Source organism: Lagenorhynchus albirostris, chromosome 18, assembly GCF_949774975.1.
Source record: "Lagenorhynchus albirostris chromosome 18, mLagAlb1.1, whole genome shotgun sequence".
In the NCBI taxonomy this organism is placed as follows: domain Eukaryota; kingdom Metazoa; phylum Chordata; class Mammalia; order Artiodactyla; family Delphinidae; genus Lagenorhynchus; species Lagenorhynchus albirostris.
This window is the reverse complement of record NC_083112.1, coordinates 5,630,474-5,655,533: the sequence shown is the minus strand read 5'-3', so window position 1 is coordinate 5,655,533 and position 25,060 is coordinate 5,630,474. Positions and strand designations below refer to the sequence as shown.

The 25,060-nt window shown below is 36.2% G+C and overlaps 1 protein-coding gene across 6 annotated transcripts in view; it reads right to left on the bottom strand.

Annotated features, from left to right (window-relative positions):
• Positions 1–25,060, bottom strand: part of PAN3 (poly(A) specific ribonuclease subunit PAN3) — a 117,844-nt gene that overhangs the window by 43,837 nt on the left and 48,947 nt on the right. For all 6 annotated transcript variants that reach the window (XM_060128680.1, XM_060128677.1, XM_060128675.1 and 3 more), the window contains one exon: positions 23,091–23,241. In XM_060128680.1, coding sequence (XP_059984663.1) covers positions 23,091–23,241 — 151 coding nt within the window. The remainder of the gene's footprint in view (positions 1–23,090; positions 23,242–25,060) is intronic.

Below are 25,060 nucleotides of genomic sequence, written 5' to 3'. Positions count from 1 at the left end.
TTACACCCATAAAAAAGACAAATAAATATTCAGATTTAATATTTAAGAGTTTAAAACGAAAAGTATCTCAAAGAACATTTTTTTAAATATAATGTTATGAAGACATACAAAACACAAAGGTCAAAATAGAATTTAACTTCTTCAAAAAATAAATATTTCTACACAGCAAAAAAAAGATATTTGCAACACTTAGTAAAAGGCTAATCATCTTATTATATAGTTCTTAAAATCATTAAGAAAATAGAAAGCAACCAATAGAAAATGGACAAATTATACAAGTAGTCAGTCTGCAGAAAAGAAAATTAAATGCCTCAAACATATAAAAAGATGCTAATATTCACTGATTAAAAGAGATGCAAAGTAAAGCCAGCATATCATTGGCTCAGACTGGCGTAGATTAAAAAGTTTATTTAGACAATTATTAAAAGGGTGGATGGCATATAAATACTGTCATACATTTTTCGTGTCGATTGTTACAATCTCTTTTGGAAGAATATTCGGCAATACCTATCAACTAAAACCTTTTAATTGGCATGATAATGATAAACAATTCAAACTAAAAATGTCATAAAATGAAAAATAAAAGCTATAAACTCCATTAAAGTGTATATTTTTGTCTTGCTCATCTTTGAGGCCCTCAGAAGTCACTGAATAAATGCCTCATGAACAAATGCTAAGGTCGCTTTTAAATCCCTTCTAGGAAAAACAAATGTAATATTTTCTTCTCTCAAAGAATTTTTTAAAAGGTGTCCTCTCAGATACAAATGTATCTAAGATGCCAGAGCAAAGATCCTCCTAAATATGAAAACATTAGGAGCATCCCTTTTAAAATCAGGTACAAGACAAAAATGTCAACTATGATTTTTTCTGTACAATCCCATACTAAAGGCCCTGGCCAATGCAAGAAAACAACAGAAAAAAGATTACAAAGGAAGAGATTATCATCATTATTTGCAAGTAAGTGTTCAAATTTTATATACACACACACATATACATATGTATATATACATATAAAATAATCTACAAATTATTAGAAATAGAATGTCTCAAAGTAACCAACACACAAATGTCAATCACATATTTTCACACTAAGAATAATGAACTAGAAAATTTTTATTTTTGAGACGCCAAATTATAATACCAACAATTACCACAAATGTGTCTCAGAATATCTTACAAAATATATGTAATACTTGAACACAGAAAATTATAAAACTTTGTGGAAAGGCATTAAAGAAGACCTGGAAAAAAGAACCGGACAGAGAGCCCATGTTCATGGACAGAAAGACAATACTGAAATCGTGACGATCCTCTTCGATTCATCTAAAGATTCGATACAACTTCCCTGAAGGCACCAGGCTGCTTCACGGATCCACAAGGCTTGAAGACTGTCCCCTCCGCTGGTACACTCATCAACAACCCTCCTTGTCAACACCGAGCTCTCTAAACCCCACCCTCACAGTAAATTCCAATTCAACTTCTGAAAAATCTTCTTACTCTATAAAAATTCTCCTGATACTCATGTTTAAAAATTATTCCCATCATTTTGTACTTTATCTTTTGCTGCAAGTAGCACACAATGCAAACTGTCTCTTTGCAGGGGAGAACTGCGCCTTAATCCTCTCTGTATTCCCAACTACACACGTAATGGCACGGTGTCAGCACACAATACATTTATCGAAAAGGAAAAAGAAAGAGGTGAAAGTTTCCTCTTCTTGGTACAGCAATAGCTACAAACAGGAAATGAAGAGTGCCAACACCAGAATTAACTGAGTATAACAAGTTGGGAGGAGAAAAGCAAGTGTTCATGCTATCAAGTGGCATAGATGCCAGTTGTCACTATTTAAAAGCAAATGTGAAACAAACAAATGTGAGAGAAAGAGAAGAATCTGAAGAATTTGAGGTGAAGGGCGTTCTTGTAACACAGCAGTCTGATTATTCTAGTACTACTCTTTCCAGATTTATGTAGCCTGGGTAAATCTAGATTACACTAATGTTAACTAAAATTGTTAATGCTGTTGTAACTAAAGTTGTTAACTTTAACAAAGTTCCAATAACCACATTAAATCCTCAGTAATAAACTGTCATGTATGGCTACACTGAAGAGAATGGTTTAGATTAGAAATCACCAAAATATATCTCATACTGAACAGATGAATGAATTAAAGACAAACAGAGGAAGCGTTTTATCTACTTAACAATAGGGCCAATATTTGGGACCTCATCCAAGAGAAAATCATAGTAAGGAATTTATATGATCATATCCAGGAATACAAAAAACGAAGTTACTACTAAAGATATATTTCTTACTTTACTGATTTTTTTTAAACCAAATTCCCTAATCACACCCCCTCCCAAATAAAACAATGCACAGTTTATAGCCCAAAAAACAGACACTAAGTTTATACTCCTAAATTCTAACAGGATCTTAAACATACAATGAATTAATAAATCTTTTTCCTTGATATTGCTTATGATAACTTAAAGGGTGGGTATAAAAGGACAACTCTAAAATTGAGATCAGAGCGCTTTTCTCCCCCTCCCTCCGCCACTCACTCTTTCAGTGAGTCAGAGACAAGCTTTATTTCTTAGTCCATTTCTATCCACTAGCTGTTCTTAGCAGGAGGAGAAAGTGAGTCTAAAGAAAGTGTTTAATTGTAATCATTGACAGTTAAGTCTGTATGTCATGGAGTTCTCTGCAATTTGATGCAACCTGTCAGACAAATCCCCAGGATACTCTAGACAGCTATCCTATATGCAGGACAGACTTCTACTGTGTAGAACTTTCTGAAATAAAATGTTAAAAATTACAGAACAACATCAGAAATGCATTAAATTCTCCGTATGATGTTGATGACTACTGCATAAATAAAACTGCTTTAAAATATAATCCCTACAGTTTCTCAGTAAATTTAGTAACAAAGATCCTTGACTGGTGTGTGGGGGGGTCCCCCAAGACCACTTCCATGTTCAGAAAGTCACTGGAACTCAGCACAGGGTTGCACTCGCGACTAAGATCTACCATAGCAGTGTAGTAAACGTACACATCCAGATCTCAAGGGGCAAAGACGCAGGTGGAGACTAGAGGGATTCATCTGTGGGCTTCCTTATGCCCCCTTCCTCACGAGGGGTCACACGGCCCACTCTTCGTCCAGGAGCACAAAGGCAATATATCTGCTCAGAGAAGCACCAGGGTTTTTACAGAGAAGCACACACCAGAATCCCACACTCCCGGACGGAAAGCATGTGAGCAGCACAAACCACACTGTTTGCACAGAGTCTAGGAACAGTAAACCACCCTCATCAGTTAGGGAAAAACCGGAACACTCCCCACCTCCGAGGTCCCAGACATCAGCCCAGGGCCAACCTTGCAAGCAGGCTCTGTTAATTACACTATGTTAGCTCACTTCCGCACATATACCTTAAGTTGTCTACTACAGTACAGCCACCACTTTTTCATAATTCTGCTCTATAGTGTAGTGAATACTGTTACAGACAAATATAAGGGCAAATGTTTTGTTTCTTACATCTAAACGTACCTCAGGGAAGAGGGAGGAGGGGGAAAAGTAAGCTTTAAGTTAGGGCAATGGATTTATGTTGATTCCACTAAGTTTGTCCATACACATTGAGAAAAATTATATAATTAGAGATGTACCCTCCGTCGCTAGGAAATATAGCAAAGAAAAATTAAATACAGCTCATGTAAAATGGAGCTGAACCTATGTGTTCCATCAACTCCTTTCGTTAGGATCTAAACTATCTAAACACACACCATAAAAGTAAATATATGTGTTATAGCTTAACTAGGATTTCAGCTACTAATATTAATAGAAAAGATTTTATAATATCATTAGTTGGCATATTTTAATTTCTAGTATACTAATATTATAGAAGCCATTCAAAATGTTTACTTATGTAAAAATTAGAGGGGAATTCCCTGGTTGTCTAGTGGTTAGGACTCTGCGCTTTCACTACCGAGGGCCCCGGTTCGATCTCTGGTTGGGGAACTAAGATCCCACAACATGGCCAAAAAAAAAAAAAACATGTGTTGGGACTTCCCTAGTGGCTCAGTGGATAAGACTCTGTGCTCCCAATGCAGGGGACCTAGGTTCAAACCCTGGTCAGGGAACCAGATCCCACATGCATGCCACAACTAAGAGTTCACATGCCACAGCTAAGGAGCCTGTGTGCTGCAACTAAGGAGCTGGCAAGCCACAACTAAAGGAGCCCTGGAGCCACAACTAAGACCTGGTGCAACTAACTAACTAACTAACTAAATAAATAAATAAATAAAATAAAAATAAAATTTGGAAGTATGAAACAAAATTTATTCTTCATAAATAACTGTTGGACTTCTGGAGTAATCCTGAAGAGGATCGTCTGGCTATGGCTTGGTGTATACATCACAAAAACTGCTGCTTTCAATCTCAATAGCTTAAAAACTATGCACAGCCTTTGTCCCAGAAATTCTAGCTCTGTAAAGTACCCTAAAGAAATAATCCTAAATCCTGAAAGACATTTATAGTTAAAATAAATGTATATAGGGACTTCCCTGGTGGCACAGTGTTTAAGACTCTGCCTGCCAACGCAGGGGACACGGTTCGAGCCCTGGTCCAGGAGGATCCCACATGCTACAGAGCAACTAAGCCCATGTGCCACGACTACTGAGCCCACGTGCCACAACTACTGAAGCCCGCGTACCTAGAGCCTGTGTTCTGCAACAAGATAAGCCATCACAATGAGAAGCCCGTGAACTGCAACGAAGAGGAGCCCCTGCTCACTGCAACTAGAGAAAGCCCGTGCACAGCAATGAAGACCCAATGCAACCAAAATAAATAAATATATAAAATAAAATAAATGTATATATACACGGAGCATATACATATGTGCTGCTTTTTAAATGGTAACACTATAATTCAACATTTTAATAGATAAAATAAGTTTTTAAAAACTGAATGCAATTTGAAGGATAGAGAAAACACTATCAATCTGAAGTCTATTAAGGTGGTAAGAATGGTTTTAGGAGAAAATAGCTCCATTATAAGTGATGTTCTGTGATGTACACTAAATTTTTCCCATGACACAATTATTTAATTCAGTTAAGAAATAAAGAAAAGCTGTTTGAATACTTAATAACTTTACGTTTAAAATTTTTCTTTTAAGTTTACGTTCTGAATAACCTTGAGCATGTTTGTTTGCACAAATATCATCTTCACTGCCTTGTAATAAAATACACCAAGTTAAAAACCCTAAATTTAGAAATCCTTAGTCAGTATTTTGCTTAATGAAAATCACCCTATTGAGTCACACTTGAATTCATACAATTACCTACTTAAATTCAAAGATAAATGAGAATCTACTTCATAAACTGCCAACAGTTTGAAGAGAATGTTTTACAATTTCCAATTTTTAAGCCAGAAGTAGACTAAGCTTCTCCCCTTTCTACAAATTAGACAATGGGGCCTGACACAGCTCAGGCACATAAACTCAGTGAAGGTAGAAATGAAGCTAGAATCTAAGTCCCTTGAGTGCTAGTACAACCCAGTGGAGCACTCCATGCTGTTGAATTTAACCCAAATTTAAATCCCTGAAGGCCATATAAAAATAATGCACCTAGAAGAAAAAGTTTAAGGAGAAAATGTGATTAAAGGCATAAGAATTGTCAAATTTCAGAACATATAAAATATTAAAGGAGGGGAGGATGGTACAACCAGTTCACAACATTTCTCTGTTCAAGTTTCTGGATTTCTACAATAAGCCTCAAAACTATACTGCCAATCCTAAAAGTTTAGGTACTGTGAAAAGAAACAAGTCATAGGAAGCTATGTATAACCGCTACAGACAAGGGTGATCCAGAAAATCCTTGAATTTAAAGACAATTAGAATTTAAAGACTTGAATTAGTGTTTCTGAAGATTCCTAGCAACATGAAAGTTTGGGTCATTTTCTTTATTAAAGTTTCTTTTTTTTAAGTTTATATGTCTAATGATATTAATTCCACCGCCGCCCCCACCCCCCCGACCCCAGCAAAGGCTATTACTACACTAATGGAACGCATTTCATAATAGATGGCATCTAAGAATCCAGGGACTAAATGGCAATAATCCGTCAAGATGTTGCCATTAAGTAAAAAAATGTAAATATTTTACTAAATTTTATTTTGGGGACATTTTACCATCACTTTTTTTTTTTTTTTTTTTTTTTTGCGGTACGCGGGCCTCTCACTGTTGTGGCCTCTCCCATTGCGGAGCACAGGCTCCGGACGCGCAGGCTCAGCGGCCATGGCTCACGGGCCCAGCCGCTCCGCGGCATGTGGGATCTTCCCGGACCGGGGCACGAACCCGTGTCCCCTGCATCGGCAGGCGGACTCTCAACCACTGCGCCACCAGGGAAGCCCTACCATCACTTTTAAGTCACAAACACAGGTAAGAAAACTTTAAAAAGTGGACATAAATAAAGATTTAACTGAGACAACCATCATATAGCCATGCTCACATTTTAAATGTGGATCTAATCCTCAAATAGACTGTACAAAATAAAACAAACCACTATCCAAAAAGCAACAGGATTAGGAAGTAAAAGCTAAAATAATATTAGTCTTTACAGTCATTACTTCTTTCCCCATAATAATTCCATCATTCAATCAAATTCAGCTTTGTAGATAATTATCAAAACTGGCTAAAACTGTTATTAATCAAAAGTACCAGGCTTAAGGTAATAATAATCATGCAACTAATGAACCTAAAGCTGAAATGTATAAACTCTCATTTGTCTTAAAAGCCCAATTTTCCAAATCCTGACATGATGAATGATCACTTCCACTTCTAGCCTAAACAATAATCAACTCAAATATTGACTAGGTAAAATTCCCATTATTCCTATATATTTTAAATCATACTAACTTTCAAATGATTAAAATAAAATTAATATATTTATAGCCCTTTAACTCTTAAACCACAAAATTATTTGTTACCACACAGATGTATATACCTTTGGCCAAAGTATTGCCTGTATCATGCCACACCCTGTTTTTAAAAGCCTCCAAAAGGACAATCCACAGTATTCCTGCATAATTTATAATGGCCTAGAATATTAGGATAAGAAAAGTTTCCTTTCTATAGCTTAAATCCCTCATGTCTCATATAAAAAAATCCATTTAATTAAACATTAAAATTATCCTCATTTCCTTGAAAACTGAAACTAAAAAAATAACCTTTTAAGGTAAAAATTGTTAATTATCAAAATCACAATATTAGCCATAAGCCACGATAAAAATTATTCACTAATCTAGTAAAATATACACTAATCAAGTTAAGTTCAATTTAATCCTAAAAGTTGCAAGCCACAAATGCAAACTACCTTTGCAAAGATGAAACAACCCAAATGCCAAAAGGTTTACTGGAGAGAAATGTTTATAACCCCATGTGGAAAAAGGATAGCTTGGATTCATAAGTAGACTGCTAAAATCCTATGCTGACCTCTCAGGAGCATACTAATTCTTGCTGGCAACAAATAGTAAAATTTCTACACTTTAAAGAATTGTTTCATTAAGTGTGGTGATAAAATGAAAACAAAGTCAGTAAGAATATTGATTGATGTCAACTGCCAGAACTGATTCCTTCACAAACCCTGTTTTCACAACAGCAACCCCTTATGATTAGGGGAATTAAAAGTTGCTGAACGCAACAATCCCTTCAGTTAAACAAACAGACCCCTCAGAGCTGTCCAACGCTGCCCAAACTATCCATCCTTTAGTCGGATCAGTCAGTTTCATGAATTGTAGGATTTATCTTCAAGTCCAGTGCTGACTCAGAGGGTAGCTTGTTCCCTAGAGAAAACAACCAACAAAAATCAGAACAGCTACTGCTCATAAGCTCTTTCAACACCCAAGTGGAAAGGACAACTTAATGGGTCCAAAAAATAGTTCAACTTCCTTTCAGCTACAGGAGTAGCCAATAAACTGAAAGCATCTATATGCCATAGGCAGTTCCTGGTTAAAGCTTTCACTCAGTTACAGTAAGAAATGTTAAAACTAAAAAGCTTGCAAGAGAAGCTATCACACACACCATAGGGTTTCTCACCCAAGAAGAAATTTGCAAGGACTATAAACGGAAAGTATTTCAAGGGCCAAAGCTGTTATTTTGTTTTCTTTAATCTGTGAAAAGCTGCCTTTCGTGTGCGTGCGTGCACGCGTGTGTGTGTGCGTGTGTGTGTAGTGGGGGGAATTAAATATTTCCACCCAGAAGCAGTCTACATGTCTAGGGCACTAGCTTTGCTTATGGCCATACATAAAAAACTAGTGAAATGTTACTTAATTCCCTAAACGCAAGGTCCTCATATTCACTGGTCAGAGAGAATATTCTGAATTAAAAGATAAAAAGAGTAACATGTTCTGTTTCAAGATATGCAATAGTGAACTGCCTTCCCTATTATTTCTAAAAACCAAAAAATCAACATGTACAGCCTTAGAGCCTCAAAATATACCACTACAAAACGGGGGGGGGGCTTTGCATTTCATGAGTTAGGGGTTCTGGCTACAAAAATATGGTGTTATGAAAAAAAAGAGGGAAAAACCTCCATAAGAAGAAAGGCAACCAAAGAACTCAAGCTACTTTCAGAAACATTATTTTGTCCTTTCCGGCGCATGAAGCTAACAGCTTTTCACAGAACACACACTCCTCAAGACCACCTCCAGAGGGAGGCGTGAGGGTGGCCAGCACAACTTTCCTTTCTAAAACATTTATTCGTGTGGGGAAAATTCTAATCAAAAAATTTCCCTTGTCACTTCCAAGCTCTAATATGGAAAATTCTTGATTCTCCACCAAGAACCTCAGTGCCTCAGAGCTCAGATTTACGGAGGACAAAACTAGTAGTGACTACACACTGACTTGAAAACTACTCTTTTGAATATAAGCATCTGACAGGTTATGGGGGGTTTTGGTTTGGTTTTAAAGCCTTACTCATTCCTCATTTTCCCAGCCTCTCTCAGAGAAAGGAGAGTTAAATCCCACTGTATGTAATGAATGGTACCTGTCATAAACTATCTGGGGAGAATTCACCAAATGGCCACTCAAATCATTCCCTGTAGTCTGTGGTTCAGGTGAGAAAAACAGCAACCCTCCCAGCTTCCTCAACCTGAGTACCAGTGGATCGCTTCCCATCAAGAAACAGGGCTCTGTGCCGGTGGTTTTCAATCGCATTGAGCAGAACCCTAAGCTTCCAGAAATGCTTCGGGGCTCTGTAAATTCTTGATTTGAATTTCATCTGTTTTTTTCACTTTTAGTAAATCAACAATAAAATCACAAATGCAGGTCCAAATTAGCATGCATTCTTTTTTAACATACTAGAGATCATCACCAACATACTTAGCTTGTGCTGGGTTAGGGTATTCTCATGGAGGCCCAGAATAAAGCCTCTCTCCCGTCACCCCCTATACACATGGATCTTGCATTAGGAAGGCAGTGACTGCGATAATCTTTATTTAAATGCACATGCACTCAGAGAAAACTGAACAAATGGGTGCACAACTTATTCATGTGAATCATGATTTTTATGTTACTATATGACAGAAAATACAGAAAAGGAGACAGGAATATAAGACTAATTACTGTCCTTCACCCACCGATTTCAAATTACTGGGTTCGACATAATACCACATAGACTTGCTATTCTCACTGAATAACTTCATGAGTAAGTTTAATAAACCTGACCCTGTAAATGCCAGTTTTATCTGCTTTATATAATTTTAGATTTGGGGACTACATACAGACTTCACAAGAGTTCTGCTGCTTTAAAAAAAATGTTTGAAAACCACTGTTCTCTAAACTCTAATTAAGCTTTGGTATTCCTGGCTCACAGGTCCTCTAGGGGCAGAAATGGTAATTAAGTCTTATGTTTCTGATGCTTGCTGAGCTTCAGGTGCCCGATATCGACGTGCTCCCAGCCTGCTGTCCAGTCCTGCCTTCTCTCCCCCCATCCTGACAACCCTCAAGAAACAATGTGCCATGGACTTATATACACTACTAAATGTAAAACAGCTAGCTAGTGGGAAGCAGCCGCATAGCACAGGGAGATCAGCTCGGTGCTTTGTGGCCACCTAGAGGGGTGGGATAGGGAGGGTGGGAGGGAGACGCAAGAGGGAGGGGATATGGGGATGTATGTATATGTATAGCTGATTCACTTTGTTATAAAGCAGAAACTAACACACCATTGTAGAGCAATTATACTCCAATAAAGACGTTAAAATAAAAAAAAAGAAAGTGTGCCAAACTCAGGGGCGCTAATAGCAAAGAAAATTGGTAACATTTTAAAAAAGAGACACCAGGTACCTCAAAATACATGACATTTTATCTCAGTGCCATTTTTCATTCATTTTTCCAAGTTCCTGCCCAATCTAACCTTTTTCACTTGCCTAGCAATTTTAATTTGAAAAGAAAATTCCACTCTTCGGATATTTCGGAATGGTGTGGCTCTCCACGTCACGCAAATGGCAAACTTCAAAAATATTTCTTTGAAAAGATAAATGAATAAGAAACTCCACTTAACAGAAGCAGTGACCAAGAGCCTAAGGCAGGTAAACAGAACCATCTATGTGAGCTAATTAATGATAGTAGTTTAAACTGTCATGTGGAATCACTGCACACTGGTACCAACGTATAGTTTGTCTACAAAAAGTGCCAGTTGGCAAAAAACCTCGCCTTATCCTATTCCCTCCAGGCGAACTCTGTGGCCTCCCCTACATCAGCATCTAAGGGTAATGCCTGTTCCAGGAGGACCCTGCTCCAAGCCTATGGCTCGGTACCGCGCCTGACGTTTTCTTCACATCTGTCTTTACCTAACTCAGAATGAATTACTTTATGAAAGTTCACTAACTGAGCGAAAACAATTCTCTATTATGGTAATAAACTGGTTAAAACAAACAGAAAAAAAAATAAACTTCACAGATTCTCAACTGTCTGTGTTAAAAATGTTTAAAGAAATCCTATCTATCCTTTAAAACCCATCTTATGGGTTTTCCATGAAACTTCATCCTGGATAACCTCACTCGAATCAGATAAAATCTCACCTTCCCACAAATTTTCTGGAATTCTGAACTTTTTTTTTTCTCTCAAAGGGTAGATGTCAGAATCTCCTGTGAAATCTTTAAACGTACAGACAATGGCAGTGCTCCAAATGTGGGGTTTCTGACTTCATAAGTCTTACATGGGGACGGGGAAGCTGTATATGCAAAGCACCACGGGCTAATCTGCAACTACATATGAAAGCTTACCGGAACCACTGCAGGAGATCAGGCACTGAGCAAGGTTCCAGGAATTCAAGAAATAAGATCTAGTTCTGATTTCATGAAGTTCATAGTTTACTCATAAAGCCCACGACAGTGCTTAAAATTTTTCAATTTTAGTGTTTACTCTAGGTCTCCATGTGTGATCGCAATAGTGGATAAAATGATAAAAATGCTTCCAGAAGCATTTAACTTTAAGTGAAGGAAATAAATAAAACATACAGACAAAACTTTAAAAACATTAAGAGATAATGAAAACATTATAGAAGCATAGAGATGTAAGACAGTAATAATGACTTCAGAAGTAGAAATGGCTTTGAAAGGGGGAGAAGAAAAAAAAAAAAAAGAGAGGCATTTGACCTAATCAGTGAAAAACAGGCAAGATCTCAAGAAACTGAAGAGCCTTCCAAGTAGAGGAAGGCACAGAGATGGGAAAATTGCTGCCATTTTCAAATACATATTCTCAAATAGGATACGTATTTTATATCAGAGGAGGTCCTCCATGAAAGCTGGTAGTCATTTTCAATTATTTTAATTCTAAAAATATTTAATAAGCTTATATTATATATAAGCTTATATTCCAATAGGCATGAAGAGGACCACTCATTCTAATACAAAGAAAAATGCAAGTTCAAATTGTAGTAAATTCTAAAAAGGAAGTAAACAGGAGAACACCATGAAAAATAATGATGGGAAATTTCCTCTACATTAGTCAAAGGCCCTTCTCTGTGACACTTTAAGTCACTTTGTAAGTGACACCTAAGAGAACGCAAGGAACCATCCATGGAAAGAACAGGTGAAACAGTACATGCAAAGAACATGAGCCAGAAAGGAGCTTGACATATTTGAGGAAGACCAGTATGGTTGGAACTGAACACACAACGGAAAGAGTGAAAAGGTGAGATTCGAGAGGTATGTAAGACACAGATCATATACCGTAGTAAGGGACTTGGAGTTTATTCTAATGACAACTAGAAAGCCATAATGTGATTACTTTTACTTTTAGGAAAATATAAAGAAAAAGTAAAATATGTTTACTGATTTACGGTAACATTTCAATTATTAAAAATTGTATTTGATTAGAAGTACAAAGATTCTCTCTTCATTACATTACACAATAAAAATAAGTTTCAAACACACTCCAAAATGCTTTCTTTACTTATTTTTTTAAATATAAATAACCTTTAATAAAAGCCATGTGGACCAAACCAATACAAATGCAACTCAGATTCCACCTCTGATTTCCCCCTCAATATCTAGAGAATTTCAGCAACTGACTTCTATAAGCATACTTCATTTTAGTTGAATATCTACCTGTGATAAAAGGTATTTGGACTACCTGGATATTAAAAACACTGTAAGCATTAATAAAACTATTAAGTGTCCTAACAAAATTTATTTAATCTCATTGACCAAATGTAGGTAAATACTGTCAGTTCATACTATGAGTTTAACCCAAGTTGTATCAGCCACATACTCGTACACAATATTTGATGGAGACCACAGCCTGCACAACTATTTCACTTTCCATGTCTACACACAGTAATCCTCCATTGGGCCTAACTTCAGCCTTACCTCTATCAAGAGCCTCATTTCCATATGAGTTTTCATTAATTAATTCAACAAATGTTAGAATATTATGTGTAAACTACAGTACCTAAACCTCCCAAAATGTGAATAACTTGTCCAGATTTTTAACTGTCTTAAAAACAACTGAATTACAACTTTAAGAACTATACCCTCTGGCCTGTATGTTAGGTCACTTACTTGGATCACTATAATATTTGAAGAAACAGAACAGTGACCTGCTTGCCCCCAAACTTGACAAAATTATCTGAATTAATAGGATCTTCTCTAGCCTCTGCAATGGTGTCAATCTCTTAAATCATAACACGTACATTATTTAAACAGAGTCAAAACAAAATGGGAGGAGGACAGGTGTTAGCTACCAAAGAAACTCTTCTGGATCAAAAGAACCATTTTTCTTCTCAAGTGACAGTGAATGTTTATGACTAAATGGTATACTTCATTCATTGATAAATTATGTTGTATTGTTTATGAACAATAAACATACTCCAAGACAACCATGTCTGATTATAAAAAGTTATAGTCACAAAAAATAAGATTAAATTAGTTAACAATGTAATTTTAACTTTAAATTCCTTTCCAACAAATAAAAGCTAGTAACAAATTAAGAAGAAAAATTAGTCTGGCTTCAAAAAATGTTGTTATTGAATCAATAAACACTTCTTACTTCTTTAACATTAATAACAACTTAGTTGACCTTTACATAAAAATCTTAAAACATACATATTAAAACGTAACATGCAAATAAAAGATATCTGATTACTAGTTCTAGATCCGTGAGGTTTAAAATTTTAAACAGCCACGGTACGTATGCTATGCATTTTTCAGACATTCTGAAAAATTTATGAGATGTATCAACAATTGATTTACATTATGTGTGTCCCATAAGCATTACTAAGGTAGAAGAAAGCCCTGTGGCCTGGTTTCGCTTAAACGGTATTTGCGATCTTGGCTGAGCTTCAGGAACCCCTGTAACAATTCATTCAATGGTTACTTATCTGGTAACTTCAGTTACCCAGTACACAGACTCGAACCAGAAAAGCGACATCAGCCTCAGCCAAAGAATAATTTAAAGCCCCGTCCATGCACCTTATTCACAGGCGACAGTTCAAGTCCTTGCCTCAAAGTCTTTTCCTTATTTAAAGAAAGCGCAGATTAGGAGAAGAAAAGGGCTGTTAAGAAGAAAGAGGAGAGAAGGCAGCACAGAGCATTAAGCAGAGCAGTAGTTCTCAAAATGGACTCCCCAGAAAATCAGCAGCATCACCTGGAAACACATCAGAAAAGGAAATTCCCTGGCTCACCCAGACAGACCTACAAAATCAGCAGCTCTGGGGATGGGACCCAGGGAGTGCTGGGTTTTAACAGGTACTCCAGGTGATTCTGACAGACTCAAGAACCACTGTCCTGGAGTTAGGAATACTAACAGCACAACAGAGTCATCAATAAAAAGCCAGCAAGAACTCACTAACATGGTTCAAATTGTCTGAGTATGTCCATTCAAGGTACTACATTCAGGCACTTTAATAGACTCAGAGAGCAAGAGAAATTACCTCCAAGGAGTTATAATCTGATTGAGGTGGGAGGACGATGGAAAGGGTGAAGAATCCAAGTAATTACATAACACTGAAGCAAGCTGCTCTTCAAACTCCGTTACCTAAAATGTAGCAACTGCGCTCCGGTTCACTACAATCACCTGAAGCACGTCAAACTGAGCGTGAGTCATCAAAGGAAAGTCAGCTCTGCGTGAAGCAACAGAAACTACAAAGTCTGGCAATCTTTCTTTGAAAAATTGCTGAGAATATGAAGTTTTGACAATGAAAGCCATAAAGCTTCTTATATCCAAAAATTCAAGTGTGATGGAGAGCTTCATTTTCCATGATGCTAGATAAATCAGTTACTGTAGCTGTTTTGGTGATTTCTTTAAAGTAGATACAAAAGATGTAAATAAGATAATGCCCCAAAATGCCTTTATATGAGATAACCAGGGTCAACTTAAAATTCTGCATCCAAAGAAGACTGGAGCATGCAGGCCAGCTGCTTAAAAAGATGAAAGTCTGGATTTTGGTGGACAGTCATGGTTGGAGAAACTTTGCAGACAATTTCCAGGTTTGTCCATAACAACTTCCCACTCAGGCTCCTCCATGCTTTCCCCCTTCCAGCTGACTGGAGAGATGCCTAGAAACCCTTTGACCTGGGTCCTTAAGTACATGGAGAACAGGATCCCAGACAACCTGAAAAATCTGTCCTGGACTGTTACAAAAGCAAGAAATACATTTTTGTCATGTGAAGCCACTACATTTTGGATCTCCATGTTTCAGCCGTTTAGCCTACCACATCACAACAGTGGGCAATAAGATTATGGTCCATAGTAACTATGGCTTAGGGAGCATTTTGGTGACAACAATTATATTAATATCCTATTGATCTGTACTGTTTTCTAAAAGGTACACCCCCCACCAAAAGGGACTATTAGTTACTAATTATTATTTATAGAAATACCATTCTAAAATCTGGATAACCACATCACAAATATGGGAAGATGTTCATGAAATCATAAGAAAACATCTCATTTCAGAATATCAATGTGTAAGAGATTCATGACTAAAAAATCAAAAACTAAATATTATCACCATCAACATTTAGTCCACATCTGAGTTTTTGCTCGTGTACATGGTTGGAGTTTACATGCCTGTGTGCACTGAGGGTTTTAAAGGGATACATCTCTCTGATTCCTCTACTTTTACTAAGACTCTGCCCCATGCCCTACTGTAGGGTAAATGCACATCCAAAAGGCAAAAAGAGTAAGAAAAAAAGATGACTTTCACATATGAATATGACTAGTCAGGCTGAGAAGAATCAGGGCAAGTCAATAAAAGAGGCTGCCACCATTCACTTCATTCCTACAGAATTAGAGGACCATTCCTATCTAGACATGTCACACACAGCATAGTAATTTTGTCCACACAAACACTCTCTCTCTACTAAGTACCTACAATGCACCACTGAGCCAAAAGGTGAAAAAAAATGATCCCTGGAGGTTTCAACCTATTTGACTCAAAGGAAATAAAAAGACTGACTTCTAACTCTCCACATCCAGCTGAGAACCAGGAATGTTCTTGGGCATTCACAAATACATGCTGTCTCTCCCTGCCTCAGTTCATTCAGGACCTCTACAACACTCTACTCACCCCAGACCCTAACCTTACACTGCTGAAACAAAACCCCCCTCATCTGTACCTGTGATACAAAGGATTTTCTATTTACACATACTATGTCAAGGAAGTCCATATACCTTTTAAAGTCCTTTTTAAGTCTAGTATCAACACACAAATCAAACTCTTCTCTCCTTTTTGCTACTTCGCATCACTGTTTTCATTTCTGTCTCCTTTTAGTGTACCTATCTACCTCCTATTGATCAACATGTCACAAAACAATACAATTTTAGATTAGAAAGACTTTTAGAATTCTCTATTATCTTCTCATAGAAATGAATATGCTAAAACACAGGGATCAAACAGCATGCTGAAAGCTACATAGCTACTTTAGTAGAAGAACTGGTACCATGTTCCAAAGGCAATCAAGTCACGATCCAATGAAAGCAGCCCCAAAACAGCAGGAGATGCTGCTACAGTTGTAGATCAGTGAACCTATAGATGAAGGGAACCCCTACCCACTCCCATCCAGCCCTTACTTCTCAGTTAAAGAACAAGTTAGCCAATACATGAGATTGAAACAGGAAGTCCACAATAGAAACGCTCAAACCTAACAGGACACATTAACCAGGGATTCCCCAACCAGCAGGACAATATCCACTGTCAGCTACTTTAAGCCTTACCTGGCAGGTCTCCAAGCCAGCTGCGGCAGCCACATCCCCCTCGCGCCATTAACGTCTTGCCTCAGTGTCCTGAAATTCCCAACCAGGAAGGAAATATAGCCAGCAGGCACTCCCAACCCAGTTACGGCTCTACAGTTCTACTGTTAGTAACCTTCCCTGGGACGTCACCATCTGTACCCATAAACATGCATACGCCGAGCAGCCCCCACCTAGGAGGAGCTCAACATTACAGGGCCTTCTTCACAAAAACCTCAGGGACCCCTGACCTTAACTATAAAGTTTTCTTTTATTTTTTAATGTAGAAAGCAAGCCCCAATTAGAAAACCTGGACATGTTTGAGTGATTCTGCTGAATATACCTGAAAAACAAAGTAGTTACAAAAAATGGAAACATGCAATTTAAAAATAATACAAATATTTTGACTGGTTTTAAAAATGTTTTAACATCTCAAAACACAGAGCAACTCTAGTTCTGATAAAGTTAAACTTTCAACAGGCATATTTCTGTTCCTCATGTGACAATACACCTACACCCTCTGGAACACTTGCAGTATCTAGTTCTTCAAAGATGTTTACAGGATCATTAAAATTCACTGTAATTAAGAGATACCCACCAATTAAAATTTTTTCTCTGAGATAAAAATGAAGCTTAGTTAAATGAGCATTTATTAGGCACCCTCTTTATGCCTAAATTTGTGCTAGATAAGAAGTGACTCCGTCCCTTCTTAAGAAATTTGTAATGTGCTTAGGAAATCTAGACTGACATTTAAAACAGAATACTTTAATGGTAAACTACCGCTATTGCTATTAAGGGCAAAAATAATTCACAGAAACCAGTTCAGATGGAAATATCAAAATAAACTCATGGTAGGATTACTTGACGGTCCCACAAAATTCATTTAATGAAAAATAATTAAAAGGAAAATCTGTTTTAGAGTTACATCATATGAAACAGGGAGATGTTTTAGAATTACCTAAATATTTTGTATAATTTTTATTTTCAATAATTATACTACTTAGTAAAACATAAAATAATCTAAAATGATAGCTTATAGTTTTTATGCCTTGAGTGATTTTAATGTAGAGCCTAAAATGCAAAGAGAAATTTGAAATATGAACTTAGATATTTACCATCTGCAAAACCATAGCTTCAATCCATTAGCAACCTATTTTCCCAATGGTACATACACTCCTTAGCTGGATATCAGAGTAGTAATACAGGTAGGCAGACATATCTGAGGATTTAATTTTACCCACACTAGTGTTACAGCATTATGACCTACGATTTTTGACTTATACAATTTATTAATTTTAACACTATTTTCCCAGTTTGCCCTCTCTCTTGTTTGCGTCAAAAACAGATCAGTTATATGGACACACACATACATACAACTAGTCTAAAAAAACAACTGAAAGGGCTATCATGTAGGAAAGATTTTAATTTATTCTATTCAAGGAAAAGACCTAGGACTAATGGATAAAAGATACACAAGACAGAGTTTAGTTCAACCAAAGATCTAATTTTCTTTTTTATTCAAACTATTAAAATGTACACCGGGCTACCCTGGTTAGCTACGTAACTCCTTCTTACTGTAAGTGAACAAGCAGAAGCTAGAGGGTAATCCCTCGGGAACGCCGCCTCCCAGCTGGCACACGGCTGAGCCGTGGAGACCCCAAAGGTTCCACGAGACCAGTGACCAGTGTCAGATTACCGCATCGGCCGGCTAGTATGCAACTGAAATGAATGAAGCCTCCATTTCTTCATTATGATATAAAACGTCACAGAATCGGAGAACTTTATTCTTTAGCACAGAACTTTAAAAAATTATCACCTTTCAACATTAGAAGTATGAGAATATTTTTAAATAGTACATTATATATATTAAAAGTTAAATATTTTTCAACAAGAATGACGGATGAATATTAATTTTCCCTTTTCTTTTCCCTTCCTCTTTTTCCCCATACCTTGCCCAAGCCAAAAAATAAAGAATGTAAGCCAATTTTATCTATCAATTTGGCACTCGCAGGAATACATAAGAAATGATTAAGTGTTTCAAAAAACTGGATCTGGGCTTCCCTGGTGGCGCAGTGGTTGGGGGTCCGCCTGCCGATGCGGGGGACACGGGTTCGTGCCCCGGTCCGGGAAGATCCCAAATGCCGCGGAGCGGCTGGGCCCGTGAGCCATGACCGCTGAGCCTGCGCGTCCGGAGCCTGTGCTCCGCAACGGGAGAGGCCACAACAGTGAGAGGCCCGCATACTGCAAAAAACAAACAAAAACAAAAAAAAAAACTGAATCTAAAAATATACTTTAAAATTCTTCTAAAATATTATGATTAAATTTTAATGAAGGAATACAATTATTTAATAATGATAGGTTTAGTATAATTATTAGATGCTGCTCATCAAATCAATCATCTGAGATTACCATAATAATTTACAATAAAATATACTCATGGTCCAAAAATCTGCACCATTCTCATCTTGAAGGAATGAATATTTGAAAGTACTAAAAAGTCACTTATGGCTCTCTTTCTCATTTATAAATCAATGATGGCATCTTCAAATTCAAGAACTCCCCTCTACCTCTCCCAAGTGTACACACACAATCAAGCAGAACAAGAGATGCTCAACTCCTGAGTCACAACTGTGCACTAAACCACCAGAGGACATATTAGAACACTACCCAGAAATGTACGCTCCTGTTGCTACCTCTCTCAGAATCACCTTCAACAGACTACGGCCAAGACTGAGGTAATTAAAGTACACCAAGACTTAGCTTACCAAGTTTACTACCACATCAAAATACTCTCAGGAAAAATTCTGATAGAAAACGATTCAGCAATTAGTTCTCATGATAAAATTATTTTTCATGGCACAAAAAATTAAAGTATAAGCTGTCTTTTCACATACCTAGCATAGTCATATTTTCATTTCTAAAGGCTATTCCAAAAATGTTTGCCTAAAACTAGACCTATTAGAAAAATATATCTTTATACATTACTTTAAAGGTATTGTTACTATATCACACTCAGGAAATAAAATTTTGCTAAGGGTGTGTTAAACCAGTGATTCTTAACTTTTGGAAGGCTGTGGCCCTCCAAGAGGATAATAAAATCTGTGACCAGAGAAAAATGTGTATTTAAAATTAAAAATATGTCTATAATTGTAGGGGTTCTAAAAGACAATTAAGCCCCAGTTAAGTGCCATAGCCCAAATACTAACGCTTACAACTACCTTCATAGAAGACACGTAGAAATACAGCTATCGTTCTCCGGTTAAATGTGCGGAAAACAACTAAACCTATAGCTCCTTCATTTCTTAAATTAAAATAAAATGTATATACAAGTCAATGGAAAGTTAACGTGTGCTGCATATATTTAACACTTTCAAATACCTTTTAGACCCAATTAGCTATTTAAATTCAAATAATTTTTGTATAAAGTTTCACTTCTTGCATTACAACCTTTTTAAAATACAAATCATGTTTTTAAAGTGATCAAGTTTTAGAGGAACCTGATTCACTCAGGATCCACTTTGTTCCACACATTACGTTTTTCTTCCTTACGATCTGAGGAAATAAAAATCTTAACATCTACTCAACTTTGCTCAAATATTTTTACATTTTTGGTCGAAGGATATATTTAAATATGTATTTTTTCACATATAATGAAAATGACATTACTCTAGTTTACATCTGAGTGCCAAAATATTTAAGGTTTCATATTTTTTAGGAAAACAATAATTTGACATATTTTCAAGGGTACTAATTTCTGGAACAGAAGTTGAAAAAAAGAGAAAATGAAACTTTATAACTGAAAATTATCACTAGGTTACACCTATAGTAGACAAGGAGGATTAAAGATCAGTTAAATCACTACTAAGGCAGGTAAATAAACTTCTATGACCTTTCTTATTCTACAGTCTTAAAGTGAAAATACCAAGAACCTCTCCTAGGCCTTGAAAAAAATATTTATGGGTAAGAAGTAATGGAAGACACTGAAGGGATAAAATGTTTTTCTGAAAGTACAGACTTAATTTTGTTTTCCTTTGCTCATCTCCACAGAGTGTTAAGCCATTAACTAAAAGGAGAAAATATGGAGAAATAATAAATGCAAAACCATTAATCACTCCAGTATTTTTGGAAAATATTTTAGCCTCGTTGATTGCCATTTGAATAAAGAACAATTTTTAAATAGTTGGTATAAAGAATTCAGGAATACATTTAATATAATATACTGACCTATTTCCAATGGTTCCAGACAGTAATTACTTTCATTAATAGGAAGCAGAATGACCACTTTAATGTTAGGGCTATGTAGAAGAAGAGTAAATAGTTTTAAATTAATTCATTTCATCCTAAATTTAGGTTGTGAAATCCAATGGGGACCAATGAAACACCTACCTACACACAAGTTAATAACAACTGGAAACCTTAAACAAATACCACAGCATTAACAGATTTTGTAATTAAATGTTTTCAGTATCTAAAATTCCCTTTGACATTTTTAACTCCTCCAGTATTTAAAAAGCCCATCTTTTAGCCTGAACTAGTCTGATCAAAGATGTGAACAAAATATTTACTTATGAGACACGGGAAAATGTGCTGTTAGGCCAAAATCAACTGGTGCTTAATTAAGAAAGCCAAAGGGTTCTGACTGGCGTACGGGTTTTGTTACTGTGGGTGCTTTATAAACACTGCTCTGAAGTCTGGACAATCCCTAAGAAAGTTCAGATGTACAGCTGACATGTAGATTATGCTCATGTAAACAATGTGCACACACCTCAATGGGAGAAAATCATAGCAGCACATTACTTACAAGTAAAACTTTAGGGCTACCAGGGATATTCAATTCTGACACTGCTCTCTAGGGAAGAATGGAAAATGTTTACAAATTTAACTGAACCTGAAAAGAGCCAAAGTAGAAAAAAAGGTAAAGGGACAAGTAAGGGGGAAGGAGTTGCAAGGTATATCTCAAGGCCCTCCACACAAAATTATCTTAAAAGTTTCACCAGAAAGGTATGTAATTCTTGATTATGTTTAGTTAATAAAATGATCAACTGCTCACTGGGGTGGGGGAGGATGAGTGGAAGATGAGTGGGAAGGGAGGGAGGGAGAATGAGATGGAGAGAGGGAGAGAGGGAGAGAGGGAGGGAGAGAAGGGGAGGAGGGAGAGGTGAGGGGAAGTAGGCATTGATAAAATCCTTGGCAACGCAAGGTTATTAAGCCTCTGAATACACTTGATACTTTATACACTAAACCGGATGCTCTGTTCCATAAAGTTATCATTATCTTCTCTCATTCTTCTTCCCAAAAAGGTCCTTGATTTCAATATCAATATCAAAACCAATGATTTATCACCATCACTGATTAGATTAAGCCCTGGAGGCAGTACTAGTTCCAGGCTGATCTAGATAGATCTTCTGGCTTCATTTAATGTATATAAATTTCCTTTTGTTTCTGTTTTTTTAAACATTCAGGACCAAGTGATGATTTTCCAGTACAGGTTCCAGAAACATAATCTGGGTGGGTAGCTCAACCATTTCACAGACACAAGACAACCTGCTCAGCACTTACTATGAATTCAATATAATTCTGCATACATTGTCTAATTAAGGTACACAGCAGTAGGAATGGGTGATGTTAATTATCTAAGAAAACTTTCATATTTTGATATGTGTTTATGTTAGAAAGCAGAATACAAAATCTGTATGAATTTTTAGATAAAAGAGGGGAACTTCTAAGAAGATAGGGTTCTCAAAGGGTTACTCTGAACTATGCCTCAGGACCCCTGAGGTATAAGTGCATTTCTTCAAATTCTTCTTCCTGCCATTTTGGGTAAACTTGGAAGAAAGTGTTGAGATGTACTGTCTTCCCTACCTCAATGACCCCTAATATTTCACATTTCTTTCCTACCATTGTTTATAATACTTTACCCAATTTGAATTACTACTACAGATTTATAACCAAACACCTGAAAGGCAATACATCTAAACTTTTCTTTTAAATGATATAAATTATTTTTTAGAAATTTATTTCAAAAGGAGGCCCTTGACGCTCTTACAGAAGTTTTTGAGTGAAAGAGCATTATCATGAACTTAAGGAAATACTATGGCCCAGACAGACTTTTCTTCTCAATAACCATTTTCTCCTTTAAATTTATTTTTGTGCTTTTAAACATCCTTATATTCAATTTTTGTTCATATTTAAATTTTGCTTTAAAATTTTCAACTACACATTTGGACTATGGTACCAAAACCTAGAACGTAAAACTCATAATGTGTTCAAATATGACTCACTGAAGAATACAATTTCAGGTCTGGTAAACTACCAGCAAATGTGCTTAGAGACGTGCTATCTGGAACTCACTGGAAACAGTTACTCAACTTACCTGGGGCTAATCCAGCAGCAGCAGCAGGAGTCCCCATGGATGGGTGAGAGAATACTTGAGAGAAGGCAGACGCATGTGCCTGGGACGCGTTACTGAGCCTGGAGGTTGCTCCTCCTTTGGGAATAAACTCGCTTGCAGTAGGATTTGGTGTCTATTTAAAAATCAAATATAGTAAGTTAACACATTTTAAGCCCAAAAAGACAATGAATCTACTAGGCATTATTCCACAGTGCTCTATTTACTGAGTAAAATATTTTATTGAAAGCCATTTACAGTGTTTTTTAGTTTTCATATTTTGGGGTGGGATAATTAAATTTCTTGAAGAAAAATTTTCATCAAATTTGAGGGTTTTAATCATTTCATTTGCAGAATTTAACTTCAGAACATGAAAATTTGCCTTTATTGTCAAATATACATCATTACCAAACTATCCTAACACATTTTAGAGAACTAGGACATTGAAACTGCCTCAAAACTGAGCCAACAAGTTTCAAATTTAACGTCTTTAAACCACTTCTACCAGGATAAAGATCAAAACTGCCTTTATTCCAAAATTAATCACTTCCTTCTTTATAAGCACTTAAGACATTTCCCCAATAATATAGTACCATGTATTTAAATAACAGTAAAGACAAGAAAAGCACTTAAAAACAAGGCAAACACACGAGAGGACTCAAGATATAAGAAAAACATAATAGAGGCTCCAATGTCTGCTAAGTATTCATGTAACTTGTTATATTAAAAAACATTTTACTATGAGATAAAAAAATTTCCTCCCAGTTGTACAATGCCACCTCTTATCTAGTCAAGTGGCATGTTGCCTTTAAGAATGACTAGCACGTTATAAGACTGCAAATCAATTTCACAAATGGTCTATATTTTGTCCATGTGGAAAAAATGAATATCCTAAATATTTTTCTGAAATTGTGACCTACATGCTTAAGTACAGTGAAGATTCAACACATTGATATTTGAATTCAACTTCCAAAAGGGTCGACTAAAGAGATAATTTAGTATGTTCATACTTCAGCCCACATTTTCTGTATACATATAAGCTAAGTTTAAAATACACTGAATCACGATGCAAAAAATTTAATCACTTGAAGTATTTTAGAACTGATCATTAAAATGGAAAAATACTTCCATAGAAGGCATAAAATAAAAAGATGGACTAATTACTGTACAATCCAAGAACAACTTCCCTACTCAATATGAATGACATTTTAAACTGCTAGGTTAGAGTTCAAAATATTAAATTTGGAAAACAGCAAGTCAAGAGGCTAACCTCATTTTAAACTCTAAAACAAATGATATTTTACTAGTTACGTTCCAGCTAAAATTAAATGCAAAGTAATAAAATACAGAAAAAATGTTAACCTGTGTTTAACTACAATATACTAGATGTACAGAGAACCTCTTTTACTGCCATATCTAAGACATAAAATTCTGAAGAAAAAAAAGAATCAGGCCTGAACCAAAACATATTTTCCAAAGAGAAAAAAAAAAGTCCTCTTCTGTCACTTATGTGTCTATTTTAAAACCTTCCAAATTTAAAACACTGGCATTTTCTTTAAAAGTACGGCCAATTCCTTAATTTCTGGAGTAGAAAATAAGCCAACGCATTTTATTGACGTAGTAATCCCTAGTTATAAAAGAACAAATGGTTACCAAGAGGACCCCTTCAGAGCTAAATCAGTGTGTACTAGTTAATGCTGAATCTGTTGTAGAAGATGAAAGTCATGATAAAATCAATCAGATAACTTGGTAAAAGAGGTCAAAACGCAATCAGATAACTTGGTAAAAGAGTTCAAAACGCCTAGGAGAGATGGATACTTCAGGATTACAAGATTACTAAGAGACAGCAAATTTAGGCAAAGAAATTAATCTAATCTAATCCCGAGAAAAAGTATCACCCAGTTTCCATTTCATTTATACCTTACATTTACCTTGAATAAGAGACTTCTGATTTC